At 37.8% G+C, this 19,837-nt stretch overlaps 1 protein-coding gene across 6 annotated transcripts in view; it reads left to right on the top strand.

The window, feature by feature from the left end:
* The window catches only part of BMAL2 (basic helix-loop-helix ARNT like 2), a 117,108-nt gene that overhangs the window by 57,778 nt on the left and 39,493 nt on the right, over nucleotides 1–19,837 (top strand). For 4 of the 6 annotated variants that reach the window (XR_013364109.1, XM_077870645.1, XM_077870646.1 and 1 more), the window contains exons 4-8: nucleotides 693–850; nucleotides 7,206–7,285; nucleotides 8,623–8,715; nucleotides 10,435–10,552; nucleotides 11,405–11,548. Coding sequence is in view for 5 of the 6 variants with exons in the window: in XM_077870645.1 (XP_077726771.1) it covers nucleotides 693–850; nucleotides 7,206–7,285; nucleotides 8,623–8,715; nucleotides 10,435–10,552; nucleotides 11,405–11,548 (593 nt within the window). In the remaining variant the exon portion in view is untranslated. The remainder of the gene's footprint in view (nucleotides 1–692; nucleotides 851–7,205; nucleotides 7,286–8,622; nucleotides 8,716–10,434; nucleotides 10,553–11,404; nucleotides 11,549–19,837) is intronic. The other 2 variants (XM_077870647.1, XM_077870649.1) reach the window with 2 other exon arrangements.

The raw sequence follows: 19,837 nt of genomic DNA, 5'->3' as shown, positions 1-19,837 counted from the left end.
CCAAGTGGGGAACTTGGAGACACCGCTATTTAAAGAAAAGAGGAAGAGCCAATAAAGAGACTAAGGGACTGAGCGGAGCAGAGAGGATGGAGGAGCAGGAGAGGTCACGGGAGCCAGCGGAAAGATGAGGAATGAAGTACTGTCAACTTCAAGGCAGGGATCAGCAAGGAGTTGCCTCAAATAAGGATGACCCCCGCCAGGCATAGTGTCAGCGGTTGGGGGCTTGTGCAAGGTTGATTTGAACAGATGGAAATGTGCCTGCTTGAGAAGGGAAAGGCGGGGTGGAGATGATGCTCTCCAGAAGCTGGCCAAGAAGGGAAGACAGTAGCAACATAAAAACCCCCAGAAGTGAGGAAAGGTGGGGGAAGAGGTTCGCACACACCTGTAGCCCCATGGGAGGGAGCCATGGAGGAGAAAGAATGAGGTGCAGATGCTGAGGATGGAAGCCCACACCAGAGAGGACTGATCTGTAATAGGAGGCTACCCAGCTCTTCCTCTTGAGACTGAGGGAAGTTCTCAAATGACCGACAGGGCTCCCAGACCCATCTTAGTTCGTGAAGGTTTCTGGAAATAAGATAGGGAGGAAGGAGCATGGAGGAGAGAGGAGCCTCCTCAAGCTCCAGCCAGTGCCTCCAGGGTAACTGGGCGTCTACTCAAGGTCAAAAAATAAAGAAGGTTCTTTTCCTTCTTAGAGAAGCTCATAGCCAGACAGAAAAGCGGAGGAGAGATAAAATGAACAACCTGATTGAAGAGCTGTCTGCAATGATCCCACAGTGCAACCCCGTGCCACGGAAGCTGGACAAGCTTACAGTTCTAAGAATGGCCGTCCAACACTTGAAATCTTTAAAAGGTGAGTTTGGAAAAGGCTTCTGCACTTGGATCTGCAAAGTCCTCCCTGTAATCGAGGTCCCGGATTCATTGGTTTTGCTGTTGGTGGCTATTGAAATTCTGTACGGATGTGTCTTTCAGCTTTACAGGCATCTGGGGGTTTTTTTGTTTGTTTTTGTCTTATAGGCATCAATTTCGAGGCTTGCTCATATTCTGTATGTGGAGAGAATACTAATCTGGGTATCGAAAATCTTGGTTTCAGGAAAAGCTTTATCTTAAATGCATGCAGTAGGTCTCTCCATTTGTGTCATCTTCAATGTCTTTCATCAGTGTCTTAAGAGTTTTCAGAGTACAGTTCTTCCACTGAGAAAATTTATTCCTAGGGATTTTATTCTTTTTGATGCAATGGTAAATATGATTGTTCTCTTAATTTTCTTTCAGCTAGTTTGTTAATAGTGTAGAGAAATGCAATGGATTTCTGTATGTTGATTTTGTATTCTGCAAGTTTACTGAATCCATTTATTACTTCTAATAGTATTTTAGGGAGTCTTTAGGATTTTCTATATGTAGTATCTTTTCCACATAGAGTTACAATTCTCCTTCCTTACCAATTTGGATGCCTCTTACTTCTTTTTCTTACCTGATTGCTGTGGCTAGGACTTCTGGTACTATGTTGAATAAAAATGGTGAGAATGGGCATCCTTGTCTTTTTCCTGGCCTTAGAGGAAAAACTCTCAGCTTTTTCCACTAAGGATTAAGGTAGCTCTGGGTTTGTCATTTATAGCATTTATTATGTTTTGTTGAGTTTTTCTGAATGTTGAATTTATCAAATGTTTTTTGATAAATTTAAAATGCGTCTGTTAAAGTGATCATATAATTGTTATCTTTCATCTTATGATGTGTATTATGTTGATTGATTTGCAGATACTGAACCATCCTTGCATCTCTGGAACAAATCGCACTTGATCATGGAAAATGATCCTTTTAATATATTGTTAAATTTGGTTTGGAAATATTTTGTTGAGGATATTGGTGTGCTGGTATATCGGTCTGTAATTTTCTTGTTTTGTGGTATCTTTGTTTTTGGTATCAGGGTAATTGGCCTCAAAGAATGAATTTGGAAGTTTTCCTTTCTCTTCTATATTTTGGAATGATTTGATAAGGGTAGGTATTAACTCTTTAAATGCTTGGTAGAATTCAGCTGTGAAGCCATCTGACCCTGGACTTTTGTTTGTTTTTTTTATTACTGATTCAATTTAATTACAGGTAATCAGTTTATTAAGATTCTTTCTTCCTGATTCAGTTTTGGGAGATTGTAGTTTCTAGAAATTTATCCATTTCTTCTAGTTGTCTAATTTTTTTGCATATTTTTATAGTCTTTTTAAATCTCTTGTATTTTTGTAGTGTTGGTTGTAACTTCTCTTGCATTTCTGATTTGATTCTTTTTCTTGAGGAATCTAGCTAAAGTTTAAACAATTTTGTTTATTTTTTTAAGTTTCTATTTCATTTATTTCCACTCTGATCTTTATTATTTTTTTCCTTTTACTGACTTTGGGTTTTGTTTGGTCTTTTTCTAGTTCAAGTCTAAAGTTAGATTGTTTGAGGTTTTTCTTCTTTCTTAAGGTGGGTCTGTATCACTATAAACTTCCCTCTTAGAATTGCTTTTGCTGCATCCAAGAGATTTTGAACCTTTGTTTCCATTTTCACTTGTCTTCATGTATTTTATCCTTTCCTCTATGACTTCTTTGTTCACCCACTGATTGTTTAGTAGCATTTTTTAATTTGGCCTCCACACATTTATTTGTGTTTTTCTAGTTTGGGGGGGGGGTTCTTTTGTAATTGATTTCATTTCATAGTGTCATAGATGTTTGATTTCAATCTTTTTTAAATTTCAGTCTTCTTCAACTTATTGATACTTGTTTTATGGCCTAACATGTGATCTATCCTGGGGTGTGTTTCATGTGTACTTGAAAAGAACTTATATTCTGTTGGTTTTGTGTGGGATGTTTTGTGTATGTATATATCTCTGTTAAGCCCATCTGTTACAATCTGTCAAAGCCACTATTTCCTTATTTTCTTCTGAGTTATCAATCCATTGATACAAGTAGGGTGTTAAAGTCCCCTACTATTATTGCATTACTGTTAATTTCTCCCTTTGTCTGTTAATGCTTGCCTTACACATTTAGCTGTTCCTATGTTAGATGCCTATTTATAATTTTGATATCCTCTTGTTGAATTAATGGCCTCTCTCTTGTGACAGTGTTTTAAAGTCTATTTTGTTGATATAAGTGTTGCTACTCCATCTTTTGCTTTGCTTTCACCTGGAGTATCTTTTTTCATTCCTTCAGCCTGTGTCCTTAGCTCAGAAGTGAATCGCTGGTAGGCAGCATGTAGTTGGGTCTTGTTTTGTTATACATTGAGTCACCTTATACTTTTTTATTGGAACATTACATTTATTTGCATTTAAAGTTATTTGTGATAGATATATGGGCATTTAAAAATTGTTTTCTGGTTGTTTTTGTAGTTCTTTTCCATTCCTTTCATCTTTCAGTCCCTTCCCTTGTGATTTGAGGACTTTCCTTAGGGTTATGCTTGGATTTCTTTCTCTCTTTGTGTATGTATTGTAGGTTCTTGGTTGTAATTACCATGAGTTTCATATATAATATCCTAAGTGTATAGTAGCCTATATTAAGTTGATGGTTTTTAACTTTGAACACATTTTAAAAACACTACATTTGTACTCTTCTCCACATTTTATATATATGATGTCACATTTTACATCTTTCTGTGTATCCCTTGACTAATTCTTGCAGATATTATTTTACTACTTTTGTCTTTTAACTGTCATACTAGCTTTGTAAGTGGTTGATCTGCTACCTTTACTGTATGTTTGTTTTTACCACTGAAATATTTTTCTTTCATAATTTTCTTCTAGTTATGGCCTTTTCTGCTTAAGAAGTCCATTTAACAAAAAATAGAATCTTTAAATCACCTTCCTTGGATTTCTACAGGTGGTAGACAGTGACTCCTGTACTCCAACCAGCTAGCTGACTGTGTGCAGATCTGGAGAGTAGGCAGTGGGGAAAAGAAAGTACAGTCTTGATCCCTTCAGTGCCATGCAGAACAGCATAAGTGTGGGATCTACTCAGCAGGCTTCCTTTTGGGAGTGTGACTCGAGGTCTCGTTTTCCTAACGATCCGTTGTGAAACAAAATTCTCTTTTACCCACAACTGGATCTTGCATAAGCTGTTTGCAATAATTCTCTTGAACCTTTTAGCCATGAACATTTGCAGGCCCAACTGAGGTAATTTGATTGCAACTCTAAAGTTACCCAACAGTTTTCACATTCACAGTGCCGAGGGAGGAGGACCTAAGGGAAAAGTCATGAATCCATCAACTAATTCAGCAAACAGGCACTGAGCATCAAGTAGGTTCCTGTCTGTGCTGGGAACTTGAAAAGGAAGGAACGAGATCTCTGTGCTCCTGGGGTTCACAGACCCAGGAAGAGATCATTAAAATCCAGGGTAATAAGTGCTACAGTGGAAGCAAGAGAGAGAGGAACAACAAGAGAAGTTCAGTAGGACGACTTACTATCTAAATCCAGAGCAGATTCCTTGGACCAGAGCTCAGGTCTTTGCCATTGGCCCTTCTGAGGGGGTCAAGGACTCATCACAGGTCCTGAACATACCCTTTGGTCGGTGCTGCCCACAAGTGAGAGGACTTAAGGCAACTGGGTCTGTCTGCTTTCCAGTGCACTTACCGGAGTATACCACCCAACTTGCTCCACAAAAGCCTGGACACCAGATCAACCAGAGGGCTGCACATGGATCATGTTATTTTGGTTCTTACATAATGATAGAAGGATGGTGAAGTGAATTTTTGCATTATAAAATAGTTACTGGAAAAATGATCATGGGTTGGGGTGCCACCACAGTGTCACATTTACATAAAAAAAAAACAGCATTTTTAGACCTTTTAAGATTTTATTTATTTAATCATGAGAAACAGAGAGAGAGAGAAGGGGCGGGGGCAGAGGCATTGGCAGAGGGAGAAGCAGGCTCCATGCAGGAAACCCGACGTGGGACTCAATCCCGGGACTCCGGGGTCACACCCTGGATCAAAGGCAGCGCTAAACCGCTGAGCCACACGGGCTGTCCTTGTTCTTAATTTCTGTACTCACCTGCCACAGTTTGCTGATGACACTTGTCTGCAGACCATGTCCTCCAGAGAAACTGTGGGTATTCCGTGTATGCAGTTATAATACTGGGGCTCAGCATTGGGGTACAGTGGTGCATGCATGTAGGTCCCAGAGGAGACCTCCTGGGTTCAAAGCCTGGCTCCCTGATTTACTAGCTCTGTGACTTACTCAAGTAATTACTTAACATTCTAATCCTCAACTTCCAATCTATAAAATAGGGATAACACATTTACCTCATAGGATCGTTGTTAAGAGTAAAGAAAAACACCTATAAAGGACAAGCACGGTATTTACTCACAGTGCAGATGGGGGTAGGAGGGGGAAGTGTTACTGTGATTTTCATCATTTTAACCTAATGAAAACTGTGATAAAGGTAAGTGATCACATTTCCTTGTTTGTTTTTGCCATCAGAAATCTGATAATCCAATTTGTTATCCCTCATTGGCACAGGTACAGACTATCACAGTGAGTGTTTTATTAACACACTTCACCTTGGCTCAGCTCTGCCCCTACCCACCCCCCTCATCATTTTCTCCTTAGCATGTCCTTGCTCACTGTTGGGGCTCACCCATTCTGGCTGGTTCACCCTGACAGGAGTTCCCCAGCATGCTTCTATCAGCCTTGCTTCAGGCCAGACAAGCAGATATCACTGTCTTGCTCAACTTGACTTATTGCTCTACCCTGGCCTGGAACTGAGTCTGTATCTTTGGGCTCTTTCTCAACTCCCTCCACAAGGTTGCAGTGTAGTAATTAGAATACCAAGAAATCACTTGAGGGGAATTCTTGGAGGCCTACCTAGAAGGTAGATTCTGAAAGAGAATTTCATTTGTTTATGCCAGGCTCATAGGGTGCTATCAGTCTGAGAAGACTTTATCAAGTAAGACCATGAGGGTTTCTGCTTTTCTGGGGGTTTTCCCACCACTACGTAGGTATTTTGTGAGTTTGGGCTGCAAATCCATCCAAGGGCTAATTTGTGATTAAAATGTCCCAGGGTAGAGAAGAGAACAACAAAAACCTCCTAGAGTATTAATCTATGTTTCTCTTGCAAAAGCAACTTTTCTTGCGGGCCTCCGGAAGACAGGCTTGAGGTTAGGGAACTTGAGAAGTATAATTCAGGGAAAATTATTTACCTGTGAATCAGCTTTGCCTGGAGGGTATCTGAGGGTAGGGCATCCGCAGGGAGGGCACCTGGACTTCATGGACTGTCCCTTGCGCCCCCTTGTGGCCACGAAGGGCTTTCTCCTGTCGAGGTCAGTGTATGCCTTGAAGGCAAATGTGATTTGGTGCCTCTCTTACTTCTCTCACCCAAACTTTTAACTAGATTGTGACCTGCTGGTTCCTCATGTTGCCAACTGTTCAGTTAGAGACTTTTATTAGAATACAATAAGCTCTGTGCTAAGGGCTTAAAATGATTTCATTTATATTTTATACATTTTTATATATTATCAGAAGTCTCCATATGGAAAATCTTATGAATCTGTAGAAGTGGTTTAAAGTTCTACAGTCTTCCTATTTAGCATAATTCACATGATTTTTTTTTTTTTTTTTGAAGTAGGCTCCCAGGGATGCCTGGGTGGCTCAGTGGTTGAGCTCAGGTCATGATCCTGAGGTCCTGGGATTGAGTCCTGCATCCCTACCCTATGCGGAGCCTGCTTCTAGGTCTCTAGGTCTCTCATGACTAAATAAATAGAATCTTTAAAAATAAAAAATAAAATAAATAAATAAAGTAGGCTTCATTCCCAGCATGGAGCCCAACATGGGGCTTGAATTCACAACCCTGAGATCAGGACCTGACCTGAGATCAAGAGTCAGGTGCTTAACCAACTGAGCCATGCAGGTGCCCTTGATCAGTTTCAAGAAGCTAACGAATTGTAGAGTTAACTAGATTCTTGAATATTGTTGAATATTATTCTAGTGTTATAGAAAATATATTTCTCTTTTTAAATATAGCTCCTACTGTCTACACATTTAAGTATAAGGGAATAAGTAGTTCCAAGAACAGACAGTATAAAAGCAGGACATGTTAATCTAGGAACAATGAAAGAATGATTACAATAAAGTCGTAGAATTGTGCTAAAATACCATCTCCAATGCAGCCGCAGCAGTGCTCGTTTTCCTTGGGCGCTTACTATGTCTCCAACTCTACTATACTTTCCATAACTTCTGGACTTATTTTTAGGTATGACAAGTTCTTATGCAGGAGATAATTATAGACCTTCATTTATTCAGGATAATGAACTGAGACACTTAATCCTTAAGGTAAGTAAAGAGTTCTTTTTGTCTAAGCTATATTTGTCCTTTCAATTTTACCTGAATGGGAGGCGAATTTTCTTCAGTTTGCTTCCTGCTGTAAACACACATACTACACGATATTACCCTTAATACAAAAATAAGTTGCACAGGTAACCATGTCTTAGCTGATTAGAGTGGAGACAGAGGATAGGCACTTTCCAAAGTATGGAGCAAAGCTTGTCTTTAATCCTAAACCAACACTGCGTACTGCATCACCTCCTACGCATGGGATCTGTTCCCCTCCATCACCATCTCCTTCAAGGCCATCGACTTTGTATCTTATTCCTTTAGGATCCTGTTCTCTGCACATTAGCCAGTTACTGCTTACTGAGCTATTAATTGATGCTTTGACATTTCTGTTTTCATTTCATATGCATGGGTTTTCAGATTCACTCGTCTAAAGGTTTATTTGATGTCATTGGCTTATCCTGCCCCCAGGAGGTGATAAAAGTCTTGATCTTGTTATGACTCGTGGGCTTTAAACTGTAGCATAATTAAACAGAAAGATTCTTCATATACATATGTACTTTTCCATTTTTCTTTTAATTTTTTAAAAACCTCTTCTTTGATTTCAACAGCTGAATTTAGATATAATATTCCTGATAGGAATGTAGAGGAATTTTTTGAAGATCAAGATTTTTAAAGTTAGCAAAATGTACAGTACACTTTGGAAGCTTTCTCACCAATCTTTAAGTTTTTTTTTTTTCAGTCATAATGTAATACCAGTTCTGCCCTTAAGAATATGTCTTCCTAATTCACTTCATGTTTGTTTCCAGTTAGAAGTTAATCAAGGAAATGTCCAGTGGAGTGCTAGACTCATCCCATGTCCATATGTATCCATTTCCATATAGGCTGCTTCAGAAGGGATATACTGGAAAGATTTCAGTGGGAGTAACTAAATGTTAGAATCTTTTAAGTTTAGTTTTAAATGAGTGATTCATTATTCAAAAAGTATATTATAGGATGTCTTCTCTTTTCTTTGTCCCTAGTCTGCATGGTCCCTTCATCTCAGCACATCCTCGGGTAATTGTTATTGATGTGCTTGATATCTTTCTAGTTTCTATATATTGTATAAAATTTGGCATAGGTCATTTTTGTATTGCAAAATATCTCAACCAAATATTCCATGGCTAAACTTCCCATGTCAAATACTAGTTTAGACTGAGATTTGACGTTCTTCATATAGGAAAATTTCCTAATTTTACTAGCTCTATGACCACTCTTGCCACAGTAATTTTCACAGTATCTGAATATGTGTAAGAAAGACATTTAAATGTATTCACTTTTATATTTTTAAATCCTAGACTGCAGAAGGCTTCCTATTTGTGGTTGGATGTGAAAGAGGAAAAATTCTCTTCGTTTCTAAATCAGTCTCCAAAATACTTAATTATGATCAGGTATCCAAAACTGAGGATATTTTCCACACGACATTTAATCTTTTTGAACATGTACTTCTGAGTTCTCTTCCTGAACCCTATCTTCCCCCTGCTAGGTTAGAACTCCCCCACCTACCCAAAGAGATGGAAAGATGTATGGAAAGAGGATGGGTTTTGATTACTGATGAGGGTGTTCACTATCTGATCTCCAGCAAGTTATTTAATTTTCCTGAGCTGTAGCTTTCTCTTATGTAAAAAGGGGAAATGGTGATTACACCTGTCTTAAGATGTAAAGACAAAACAGCTGTCATATTTGAGATTGTCTGAAAAATGTTAGTTGTCTGTTTCCTCCAAAGACAGCGTTATTATTTTTTTAGCATTATTATTTATTATTGGGCTATATGCATTGCATAACTTTTGATCTAAGCTCTGGCAACAAACTCTAAAATTAATCCTTTATTTAACTAGCTTTATAATCTCTTCCTGAACACTATTTGATTTGCACTAGTTACTCAAAAGCCATAGCTTTTATTTTATTATTATTGTTATTATTTTAGCTTTTTATTTTATTAGTAGTAACTAATACTAATCCAACTAATACTAATAGTTCCCATTAATTTCACCTATATTCTCCCCAAACATGAAAATGTGGGAGACATAAGATTCACAGATAATGAGTTAAATAACAGAAGAGGTATTACGAGCCTCCATACAAAAGGAGTAAGAACCAAATGAATCATGCAACTGATTGTAGCTACAGAGGAGACACAAAGGCAGAGTAAGACTTTATTGTTCTATTTCTGAACAGGAGAGAGAATATCACACAGAGATAACTTCCGATTCCGGATAGCACTTAAGTTCCAAATTAGTGAATCCAGTCCCACTGGGCACTGACCTAGCATTTCAGATCATTCGAGAGACATATTGACTACTCAGGAGGACTTTGGAATCCCTACATATAGGGTCTGGTCCTTAGCTTTTCAGATTCAGAAGCCTGATTTGCTTTGAAGCAAGGTTATGGGTAGAAACTTATTTTTAAAAATATGAAATATCTAACCACCAAGCAATCCAGGCTATTTGTCCATTTGTTCTGTCCTCTATAAGAATGTCTACTTAGGTAATACAGGATTTCACAACAGAGATGATCACTGTAGGTCAGGGAGTGTCTGCTTAGACTTTAAGATGAGCAGAGAAGGAGAGGAAGGCATTTTGAGTAGAGGAGTAAAAGGCAATTTACTGGAGTGGCTAGGGAATTATAAGTTTGTAGAGAAAGGGTAATGAATTGTAGGTGATGAAACCATGCAAGTAAAGGCATAGACATGGGAATGCTGTACATATTGGCATAAGTGGAATGGGAAGTGGGAAGTATTCCCGGGTGGATTTTGCTTTTTTTGAGTCACACCATAAAAATCACAGATACTCTGACTTCCATATTATAAATACAATCTCTTTACTTTTATCAAGAATAAGAAAATTTAATCATAGTGTGATTTAGAAGTAACAAGTGAATTGGGGGATGTTAACAAGGGTTCATTGTGTGTCTCCAGATATGTTTTGTGTGCATGCATTTCTATCTACAAGTATCACTGAGCTTTTAACACTAAGTTAATGTCACACAGTGTGGTAGATGTATCTTTGAGCTTAAGAAAACACTTTTAACAGTATTTACCATATGTTTATATGAAGAAATGTAGAAAAATTATGGTACTGAATTTAAATGAACATCTACCTTATAAATAGGCTAGCTTGACTGGACGAAGTTTATTTGACTTCTTACATCCAAAGGATGTTGCCAAAGTAAAGGAGCAACTTTCTTCTTCTGATATTTCACCAAGAGAGAAGCTGATCGATGCCAAAAGTAAGTGCTCATTTCAGCATGCCTATATAATATATGTAATATAATATTATAATTATATAATTATATATTACATAAAAGCACAGCTATACAATATTTTGAAAAATTACCTGAATATGGTTTTATCAAGAGGAGATTTAATAAACTTTATAATCGTTAACCTCAGAGTTCGAAAAACTATAACCATGTAGAGAATTCCTGTATTCGGACACACATAAAAAAACAAATATATGAAGATGGTTTGGGGAGAATGCAATTGCTTCATATTTGCCATTTTTTATATGCTAATAAAACCTTCATAAGAAAGTATCATTTTGGGACTGAAAGATTGCTGGGGTTTCCATTATTTAGCTGTATGCTGAGAGAGAATTCTCTTTCTTATATGAGTTAGGTCTACTCAATATGAAAGACCTTGTATAATTGGGCTTTGGCAGTGTAAATATTCTTTATCTTCTCTGAAAATATGTCTTTGGAAATGCTTGGTGCCAAACAATTATTTATAATATAAAGTAACTATGCTTTACACCACTGATTACCACTGTGAGTTTTTTTCATCTAAAAAATTTTTAATTTCATTTCACGTAGATTACCTCTGTTTCCACCCATAGGGGAAAAAAATGAAAATAAATTGCAAGTATTTACAAATTATACAAATATGATTGGCAAATACTCTCTTTGATATATTTCATTTTGTGGTTTACTGCACAACAATGTCATTGTTTTAAATAACCATTTTTCTTTTTCAATTTATTTTTTTAAAAAGGTAATCATTTTAAAATGTGTCTCTCCTGACATTTCTTATCTATATGAAAATATTTTTTTCTACCTGTTCTCTTGCCTCTCCTGCTATAAAAGCTGGTTTGCAAGTTCATGGTAACTTTCACAGTGGAAGGACTCACGTGTATTCTGGCTCAAGGCGATCCTTTTTTTGTCGGATGAAAAGTTGTAAAATCTCTGTCAAAGAAGAACATGAATGTTTATCCACCTCAAAGAAGAAAGGTATCATCACTTTAAAATGTCAAGTGATTTAAGGCATAGAAATGAAATTAATGTCCTAAGACCTTTCTATGCAGAAATAATGAAGTGTATGGTTAAGGCAAATAATTGAGGCCAAAAGCACTTATGGAAATAAGATTGTTTTTTTAACCAGACTTATTTAGATTGACTTATAATAGCTTTCAAATTTATCAGGTAATTACATACTTATTTTATTGCCCAAGATTTTAATGGTGCTGTTGAAATGGGAAAAAGAGTGTGACGAGATTGAAATAATTTTTTGTTGTGACATCCCATTATTACTTTTAAAATATGAAAGTTAGGTCTATTTGATCAATTTTGGTGAAAGTTTACTAAGATGTTCCAAGTGTAGTTTCAGTTCTTTTGGTTCTTTGGTAAATATTTCTAGTTCTGTTTTCTTGTGATTCTTTTATTAGATTTGTCTGATTTACATTTTGAATTGATTTAATCCTCATCTATTTTACTTGACTGAGAAGTTCTGGGGACTTCAAAATGTCTCACACTTTTTTGCCTAAGAACACATTAACCTATTAAATATAGGATTTCCTATGCAAATCTTAATGTGAGATTTGCTTTCACATCCTTTTTTAAAAAAGATTCTATTTATTTGACAGAAAGTGCACAAGCAAGGGGAGTGGCAGGTAGAAGGAAAAGCAGGGAGCCTGATACAGGGCTCAATCTCAGGACCCTGGGATCACGACCTGAGTTAAAGGCAGATGCTCAATCAACTGATCCACCCAGGTGCCCTACTCTTACATCCTTTATTTTTTTTTTAATTTTTTATTGGTGTTCAATTTACTAACATACAGAATAACCCCCAGTGCCCGTCACCCATTCACTCCCACCCCCCGCCCTCCTCCCCTTCCACCACCCCTAGTTCGTTTCCTAGCGTTAGCAGTCTTTACGTTCTGTCTCCCTTTCTGATATTTCCCACACATTTCTTCCCCCTTCCCTTATATTCCCTTTCACTATTATTTATATTCCCCAAATGAATGAGAACATATAATGTTTGTCCTTCTCCGACTGACTTACTTCACTCAGCATAATACCCTCCAGTTCCATCCACATTGAAGCAAATGGTGGGTATTTGTCATTTCTAATAGCTGAGGAATATTCCATTGTATACATAAACCACATCTTCTTTATCCATTCATCTTTCGTTGGACACCGAGGCTCCTTCCACAGTTTGGCTATCTTGGCCATTGCTGCTATAAACATCGGGGTGCAGGTGTCCCGGCGTTTCACTGCATCTGTATCTTTGAGGTAAATCCCCAACAGTGCAATTGCTGGGTCGTAGGGCAGGTCTATTTTTAACTCTTTGAGGAACCTCCACACAGTTTTCCAGAGTGGCTGCACCAGTTCACATTCCCACCAACAGTGTAAGAGGGTTCCCTTTTCTCCGCATCCTCTCCAACATTTGTTGTTTCCTGCCTTGTTAATTTGCCCCATTCTCACCGGTGTGAGGTGGTATCTCATTGTGGTTTTGATTTGTATTTCCCTGATGGCAAGTGATGCAGAGCATTTTCTCAAATGCATGTTGGCCATGTCTATGTCTTCCTCGGTGAGATTTCTCTTCATGTCTTTTGCCCATTTCATGATTGGATTGTTTGTTTCTTTGGTGTTGAGTTTAAGAAGTTCTTTATAGATCTTGGAAACTAGCCCTTTATCTGATATGTCATTTGCAAATATCTTCTCCCATTCTGTAGGTTGTCTTTTAGTTTTGTTGACTGTATCCTTTGCTGTGCAAAAGCTTCTTCTCTTGATGAAGTCCCAATAGTTCATTTTTGCTTTTGTTTCTTTTGCCTTCGTGGATGTATCTTGCAAGAAGTTACTGTGGCCGAGTTCAAAAAGGGTGTTGCCTGTGTTCTTCTCTAGGATTTTGATGGAATCTTGTCTCACATTTAGATCTTTCATCCATTTTGAGTTTATCTTTGTGTATGGTGAAAGAGAGTGGTCTAGTTTCATTCTTCTGCATGTGGATGTCCAATTTTCCCAGCACCATTTATTGAAGAGACTGTCTTTCTTCCAATGGATAGTCTTTCCTCCTTTATCGAATATTAGTTGACCATAAAGTTCAGGGTCCACTTCTGGGTTCTCTATTCTGTTCCACTGATCTATGTGTCTGTTTTTGTGCCAGTACCACACTGTCTTGATGACCACAGCTTTGTAGTACAACCTGAAATCTGGCATTGTGATGCCCCCAGATATGGTTTTCTTTTTTAAAATTCCCCTGGCTATTCGGGGTCTTTTCTGATTCCACACAAATCTTAAAATAATTTGTTCTAACTCTCTGAAGAAAGTCCATGGTATTTTGATAGGGATTGCATTAAACGTGTATATTGCCCTGGGTAACATTGACATTTTCACAATATTAATTCTGCCAATCCATGAGCATGGAATATTTTTCCATCTCTTTGTGTCTTCCTCAATTTCTTTCAGAAGTGTTCTATTCTTACATCCTTTAAAAGAATATTTATACTGAGCTGCAAGATTCACTTTATTTACGAGTTTTAGTCAAATCTTTTTTGGCAACCACCTAAGATGATAATCACTCAATACTCACTTATTAAGCATGTACCTGTGCCAGATCAGAGACTGTACTAAGCATTCTAATCCCCATGAAAATGCTATTATTACCACTGATTTAGAATCATGGAAGAGAGACTTAGAGATTCAGTAACTTGCAGAAAAGGAAATTGGTAAAACTCGCACTTGAACCTAAACCCCCTACTCTACTGATATACTGTAAAGAAACATAAGTGGAATGAACATTAAGGAGGGAACATGATGTAATGAGCACTGAGTATTATATAAGACTGATGAATCACTGAACTGTACCTCTGAAACTATTATATATTAATTGAGTTTAAATTTTTTAAAAAAGAAAAACATAAGCAGAATGAATCAGCAGTCATAAGAGAGGATCTGTTTGTAAACCATCAATTGCTGCCCTCTTGCCCTCGGCTCTGAGTGGGCTAGAGTTGTCTAAAGTAACTTGTAAGGCCTCCTGGGGTTGAAGTCACAGCTGACCTGGTGATGAAGACGCTGTGGAATCCAGCTGACTGGGATCAAATTTTGGTTCTATCACTTGCTAGCTCTGTGATTGTGAACAGGTTTCTTAATTCCTCCAAGCTTCAGTTTCTCTGTCTGTAAAATGAAATTATTCACAGCCTTGTATGGCTTTGTGAAGTAGTAAATGCATTGATTCTGGAGCCAAACTGTTCAGGTTTGAATCCTAACTTGTGAGTAACTGTGTGACTTAAGATAAATTACTAAATCCTTCTGGGTCTCACTCTTTTCAACCATAAAAAGAAAATAATAGAACCTCCCTCTAGGGTGGTTATTAGGATTAAATGAATTAATAATACATGTGATGTGTATACCATGGTTCCTAGCATAGTAACACTAGATAAATGTTAGGAGCTGCTATAAATAATAATATTAGAAAACTATTACACCTAAACTGTTAGGGTGTGCAAGCAGATGGTGGTGTCATTACCTTAGAGTGCCTGTTTCCTCTGCTTTTCTTCCCAAGTCAGTCATATTAATCTCATATTAATCTTATATTTGATATGGCCATATAATGTGGCACTAATTTCCAAGGGCAAGAATATTCCTTCTGTGTGAATGGTCCAAGGAGTCATACTCCATGTAGACCCTAGACTCTTGTACATTTTACCCTTAGGATTTGACTAGAGGTGAACTAATACCATATTGAGTAGATCCAACCATAAGACCCAACCTAATCTATACAGCAGTCCATGTGAAAGAAAAACAATGGCAGCCAATGCAACTACCTTAACATGGCTGAAACCTCTGTGGTGTTTTATATAAGTTATAAATTAAGTCTAAAGTTATCAGGTTTTTAAAGTGTTTTAAAGATTGCTAAATTAGGGAATGATAGTTCCAGTCTAAGAAGACAACATAGGAAGACCCTGAACTCTGGGATCCCTGGGTGGCGCAGTGGTTTAGTGCCTGCCTTTGGCCCGGCGCATGATCCTGGAGACCCAGGATCGAATCCCACGTCAGGCTCCCTGCATGGAGCCTGCTTCTCCCTCTGCCTGTGTCTCTGCCTCTCTCTCTCTCTCTCTCTCTCTGTGACTATCATGAATAAATGAATAAATAAATAAAATCTTTAAAAAAAATAAAAAGGAAGACCCTGAACTCAACTTCCTCCACAGACACCAAATCTACACCTATTTATAGAGCAGTTTTTCCTGAAGATCTAAGGGCTGACTGAACAGCTTCTGCACAATAAAAAAAAAAAATCATACAGAATGGCACAATAACAAAGGGAAACCATAACACTGAGAACTGTAATGGGGCAGGGTGGTACTGTGAACATATCTGTCTGCACTGGGGCACATGAAAAAGCCACAGTTTAAAGGGGCAACTAAAATATACAGCAACCAGCCCTACTACCCTGCCAATGGCACGGAGCTACTAGAACTCTCTCCAGGTCGGAGGGGCTGGTGAGCACCACAGTTTACATTCACCCTCCCCCTTAATAATATGGGTAAGATCTGGGTCTGGATGCCCTAGCTGGCCTTCTGTGTCAAGGAACCCCAAACAGCTTGCCCACAGCAGCCCCACAACAGTGCACAACAGGATATCCCTGGTTACTACAGCCCCAGCTGCTTTGTGAAGGTGACATAAGAGCAAAGCACCCTGGAACACTCCAGATCCACATCACTTCAGTTCCAGATGGCTTGCTAGGGCACCCCCAGTGCAGAGTGCTCTGAGACAACCCCCCCCCCAGCTCATGCCTTTTTCATCTCCAGCCCACCGTACCAGGGTCTCCTTGTACAGAGTGCCCTAGAAATACCTGGCCCATATACATCTCAGCTCCATTTGCTCCAACAGAGCAACCTCTATGCTGAATACTCCTATACCTGGATGTGCACCCACTTCAGCTTCAGCTATCCTGCCAGAGCACCCTCTGTGCAGAATACCCAGGGACCACCCCAGCCCATGCCTACACTTCAGTTTCAGCTATCCTGCCATGGTGCCTTCTGTGTAGAGAGCCTCAGGACCCACTTGCTTGCACCCACTTCTATTTCAGCTGTGCTGCCAGGGTATCTTCTTTGTAGAGAACCCAGGGACCTCTTTAGCTTGTGCCTACTTCAGCTGTCCTGCAAGGACACTCTCTATGCAGATAGTCCTAAGAGCACACCAACTCATACCCACTTCAGCTCTGGCCATCCTACCAGGGTAGTCCCAACATGGAGTGCCCTAGGACCCCCACTGACCACCAGCTACAGTTCCAACCAGCCAGTCAAAGTACTCAGATACAGAGTCTATACAGGAATCACCATGCAAATTCCTTCAAATGTAGGAGAAATAGCTGTTCTGCCTGATTCATAGAAACAAACACAGAAAGTTAAGTAAAATGGGGAGACAGAGAAGTATGCTCCAAATGAAAGAACAAGACAAAACCTCAGAAAAAGAATTAAATGAAATTGAAATAAGCAATATGCCAGATAAAGGATTTAGAGAAATTATCATAAAGATTTTCACCAGATTTGAGAGACAAGTAGAAGAACTCAGTGAGAACTTCAACAAAGACATAGAAAATATAAAGGAGTAGTAATCAACCTTGCAGAATACAATAACAGATGCAAAAGAATGGATAAGCAATCTGGAAGATAGGGTAATGGAAAGCACCCAAGTTGAATAGCAATAAGAAAATAGAATTTTAAAAAGTGAGGATAAGTAAGAGATGTCTTCAACAACATCAAACAAATATTCACAATATAGGAGTCCCAGAAGGAAAAGAGAGAAAGGAACAGAACACTTACTTGAAGATGTAAGAACTGAACAATTCTATCCCAGGGAAGGAAACAGATATCCAACTCAGGAGGCACACAGAGCCCCAAAGAAGATGAAAGCAAAAAGGTCTGCATCAAGACAGATCATAATTGAAATGTCAAAGATTAAAGAGAAAGAGAAAAATTTGAAAGCAGCAAAAGAGAAGCAATAAGTACCATACAAGGGAAACTCCATAAGGCTATCAGCTGATTTTTCAGCAGGAACTTTGCAAGCCAGAAAGAAGTGGCATAATCTATTCAAAGTGCTGAAAAGAAAAAACCTACAACAAAGAATACTCTACCTGGCAGGGTTATCATTAAGAATTGAAAGAGAGATAAAGAACTAAACTGGCATTACGAGGAAATTTGAAGGGACTTCTTGAAGAAAAGGCCATGCTTAGAAGTAAGATTATGAATAACAAGATTTAAAATATGGCAACATATAAATAAAATATGGTAGAGGAGAACAAAAAAAATCTTTCAGAATATGTTCAAACTTAAATAACCATCAACTTAATATAGACTGCTATATACTTAGGATGCTATATATGAGCCTAATGGTAACCACAAACCCAAACACCTACAATAGGTATACAAAAAATAAATAGAAAACTAAAGCAGAACACTAAAAAAGAGTCCTCAATTGTAAGGGAAGGGAGCAAGAGAAGAAAGAAACAGAAGAACTACAGCAACCACCAGAAAATAATAAACAAAATGATAATAAGTACATGCCTATGAATAAGTACTTTAAAAATAAATGATTTAAATGTCCCAATCAAGGACACAGGGTGATTCAATGGATTTAAAAAAAACAATACTCATCTGCCTACAAATGGCTCACTTCAGACCTAAAGACCAATGCAGACTGAAAGTGAAAAGATGAAAAATTCTATGCAAATGAAAGCAAAAAAAAAAATGGGATAGCAATACTTAAAGTGGACTCTAACATAAAGACCATAATGAGTGACAAAAGAGGCAATATTTAATGATAAAAGGATTAATCCAACAAGAGGATAGAACAATTATTAATATTTATGCATCCAGCATAGGAGTACCTAAATACACAAAGCAAATGTTAACAGACATAAAGGGAGAAATTGACAGTAATACAATAATAGTAGGGGACTTTAACACCCCACTTATATCAATGGATAGATTATCCATGAAGAAAATCAATAAGGAAACAGTGCCTTTGAATGACACATTAGACTAGATAAACTTAAGAGATACATACAGAACATGTCATCCAAAAACAGAGTATACATTCTTTTCAAATGCATGTGGAACATTCTCCAGGATAAATCACATATAGACCACAAAACAAGTCTCAATAAATTTAAGAGGATATAAATTATATACACATATTTTCCAACTAGAACTAGAAATCATTCATGAGAAAAAAAAATCCTTAAACACATGGAGGTTAAATAACATGCTACTAAACAATGCATCAATGAAGGAATCAAAGAGGAAATAAAATACATGGAGACAGGGGTGCCTGGGTGGCTCAGTTGTTTGAGCCTCTGACTTTTGATTTTGGCTCAGGTCATGATCTCAGGGTGGTGAGATGGAGCCCTGTGTTGGGCTCTGTACTCAGCGGGGAGTCTCCTTGAGTTTTTCCCTCTGCCCCTCCCCCACCACGTGGACACATGCAAGCATGCTCTCTAAATCTTTTTAAAAAATACATGGAGATAAATGAAAATGGAAACCCAATGGTACAAAATTTGGGGAACACAGTGAAAGCAGTTCAAGGGAAGTTTATAACAATGCAAGCTGACCTCAAAGAAAAGAAAGAAAAGAAAAATTTCAGTCTAATCTTACACCTAAAACAGTGAGAAAAAGAACAAAGCCCAAGGTGAGTAGACAAAATAATGAAAAGCAGAGCAGAGATAATGTAGTAAAGACTAAAAATCCCAGAAGAGAGACAACCAACAGCTAGTTCTTTGAAAAGATAATCAAAATTCATAAGTGTTTAGCCAAACTCATCAAAAAGGGACCCAAATAAAATCTGAGAGAGAATTGCCAACACCACAGAAATACAAAGGATTATAAGAGAGTACTATGTAAAATTATATGCCAACAAATTAGATAGCCTAGAAGAAATAGATAAATTCCTAGAAACATACACTCTTTCAAAAGTGAATCAGGAAGAAATAGAAAATCTAAGCAGAATAGTTACTAGTAATAAATGGAATCGGTCACTTAAAAATTCCTAACTAAAGTCCAGGATGGATTTACAGGTAAATTCTATCAAACATTTAGAGTTAATACCTTTATCCCACAAACTGTTTCAAAAAATAGAAGAGAAAGGAATGCCTCCCAGTTCATTTGATACAGGATTCCTCTCATACTAAAATAAAGACATTCCAAAATATAGAGAGGCCAACATCTCTAATAAATATAGATGTAAAAGTCTTCAGTAAAATATTAGCAAACCACATTCAACAATACATTAAAAAGATCA

This window comes from Canis aureus, chromosome 25, assembly GCF_053574225.1.
Source record: "Canis aureus isolate CA01 chromosome 25, VMU_Caureus_v.1.0, whole genome shotgun sequence".
Taxonomy (NCBI): domain Eukaryota; kingdom Metazoa; phylum Chordata; class Mammalia; order Carnivora; family Canidae; genus Canis; species Canis aureus.
This window is presented reverse-complemented; position numbering and strand designations above follow the sequence as displayed.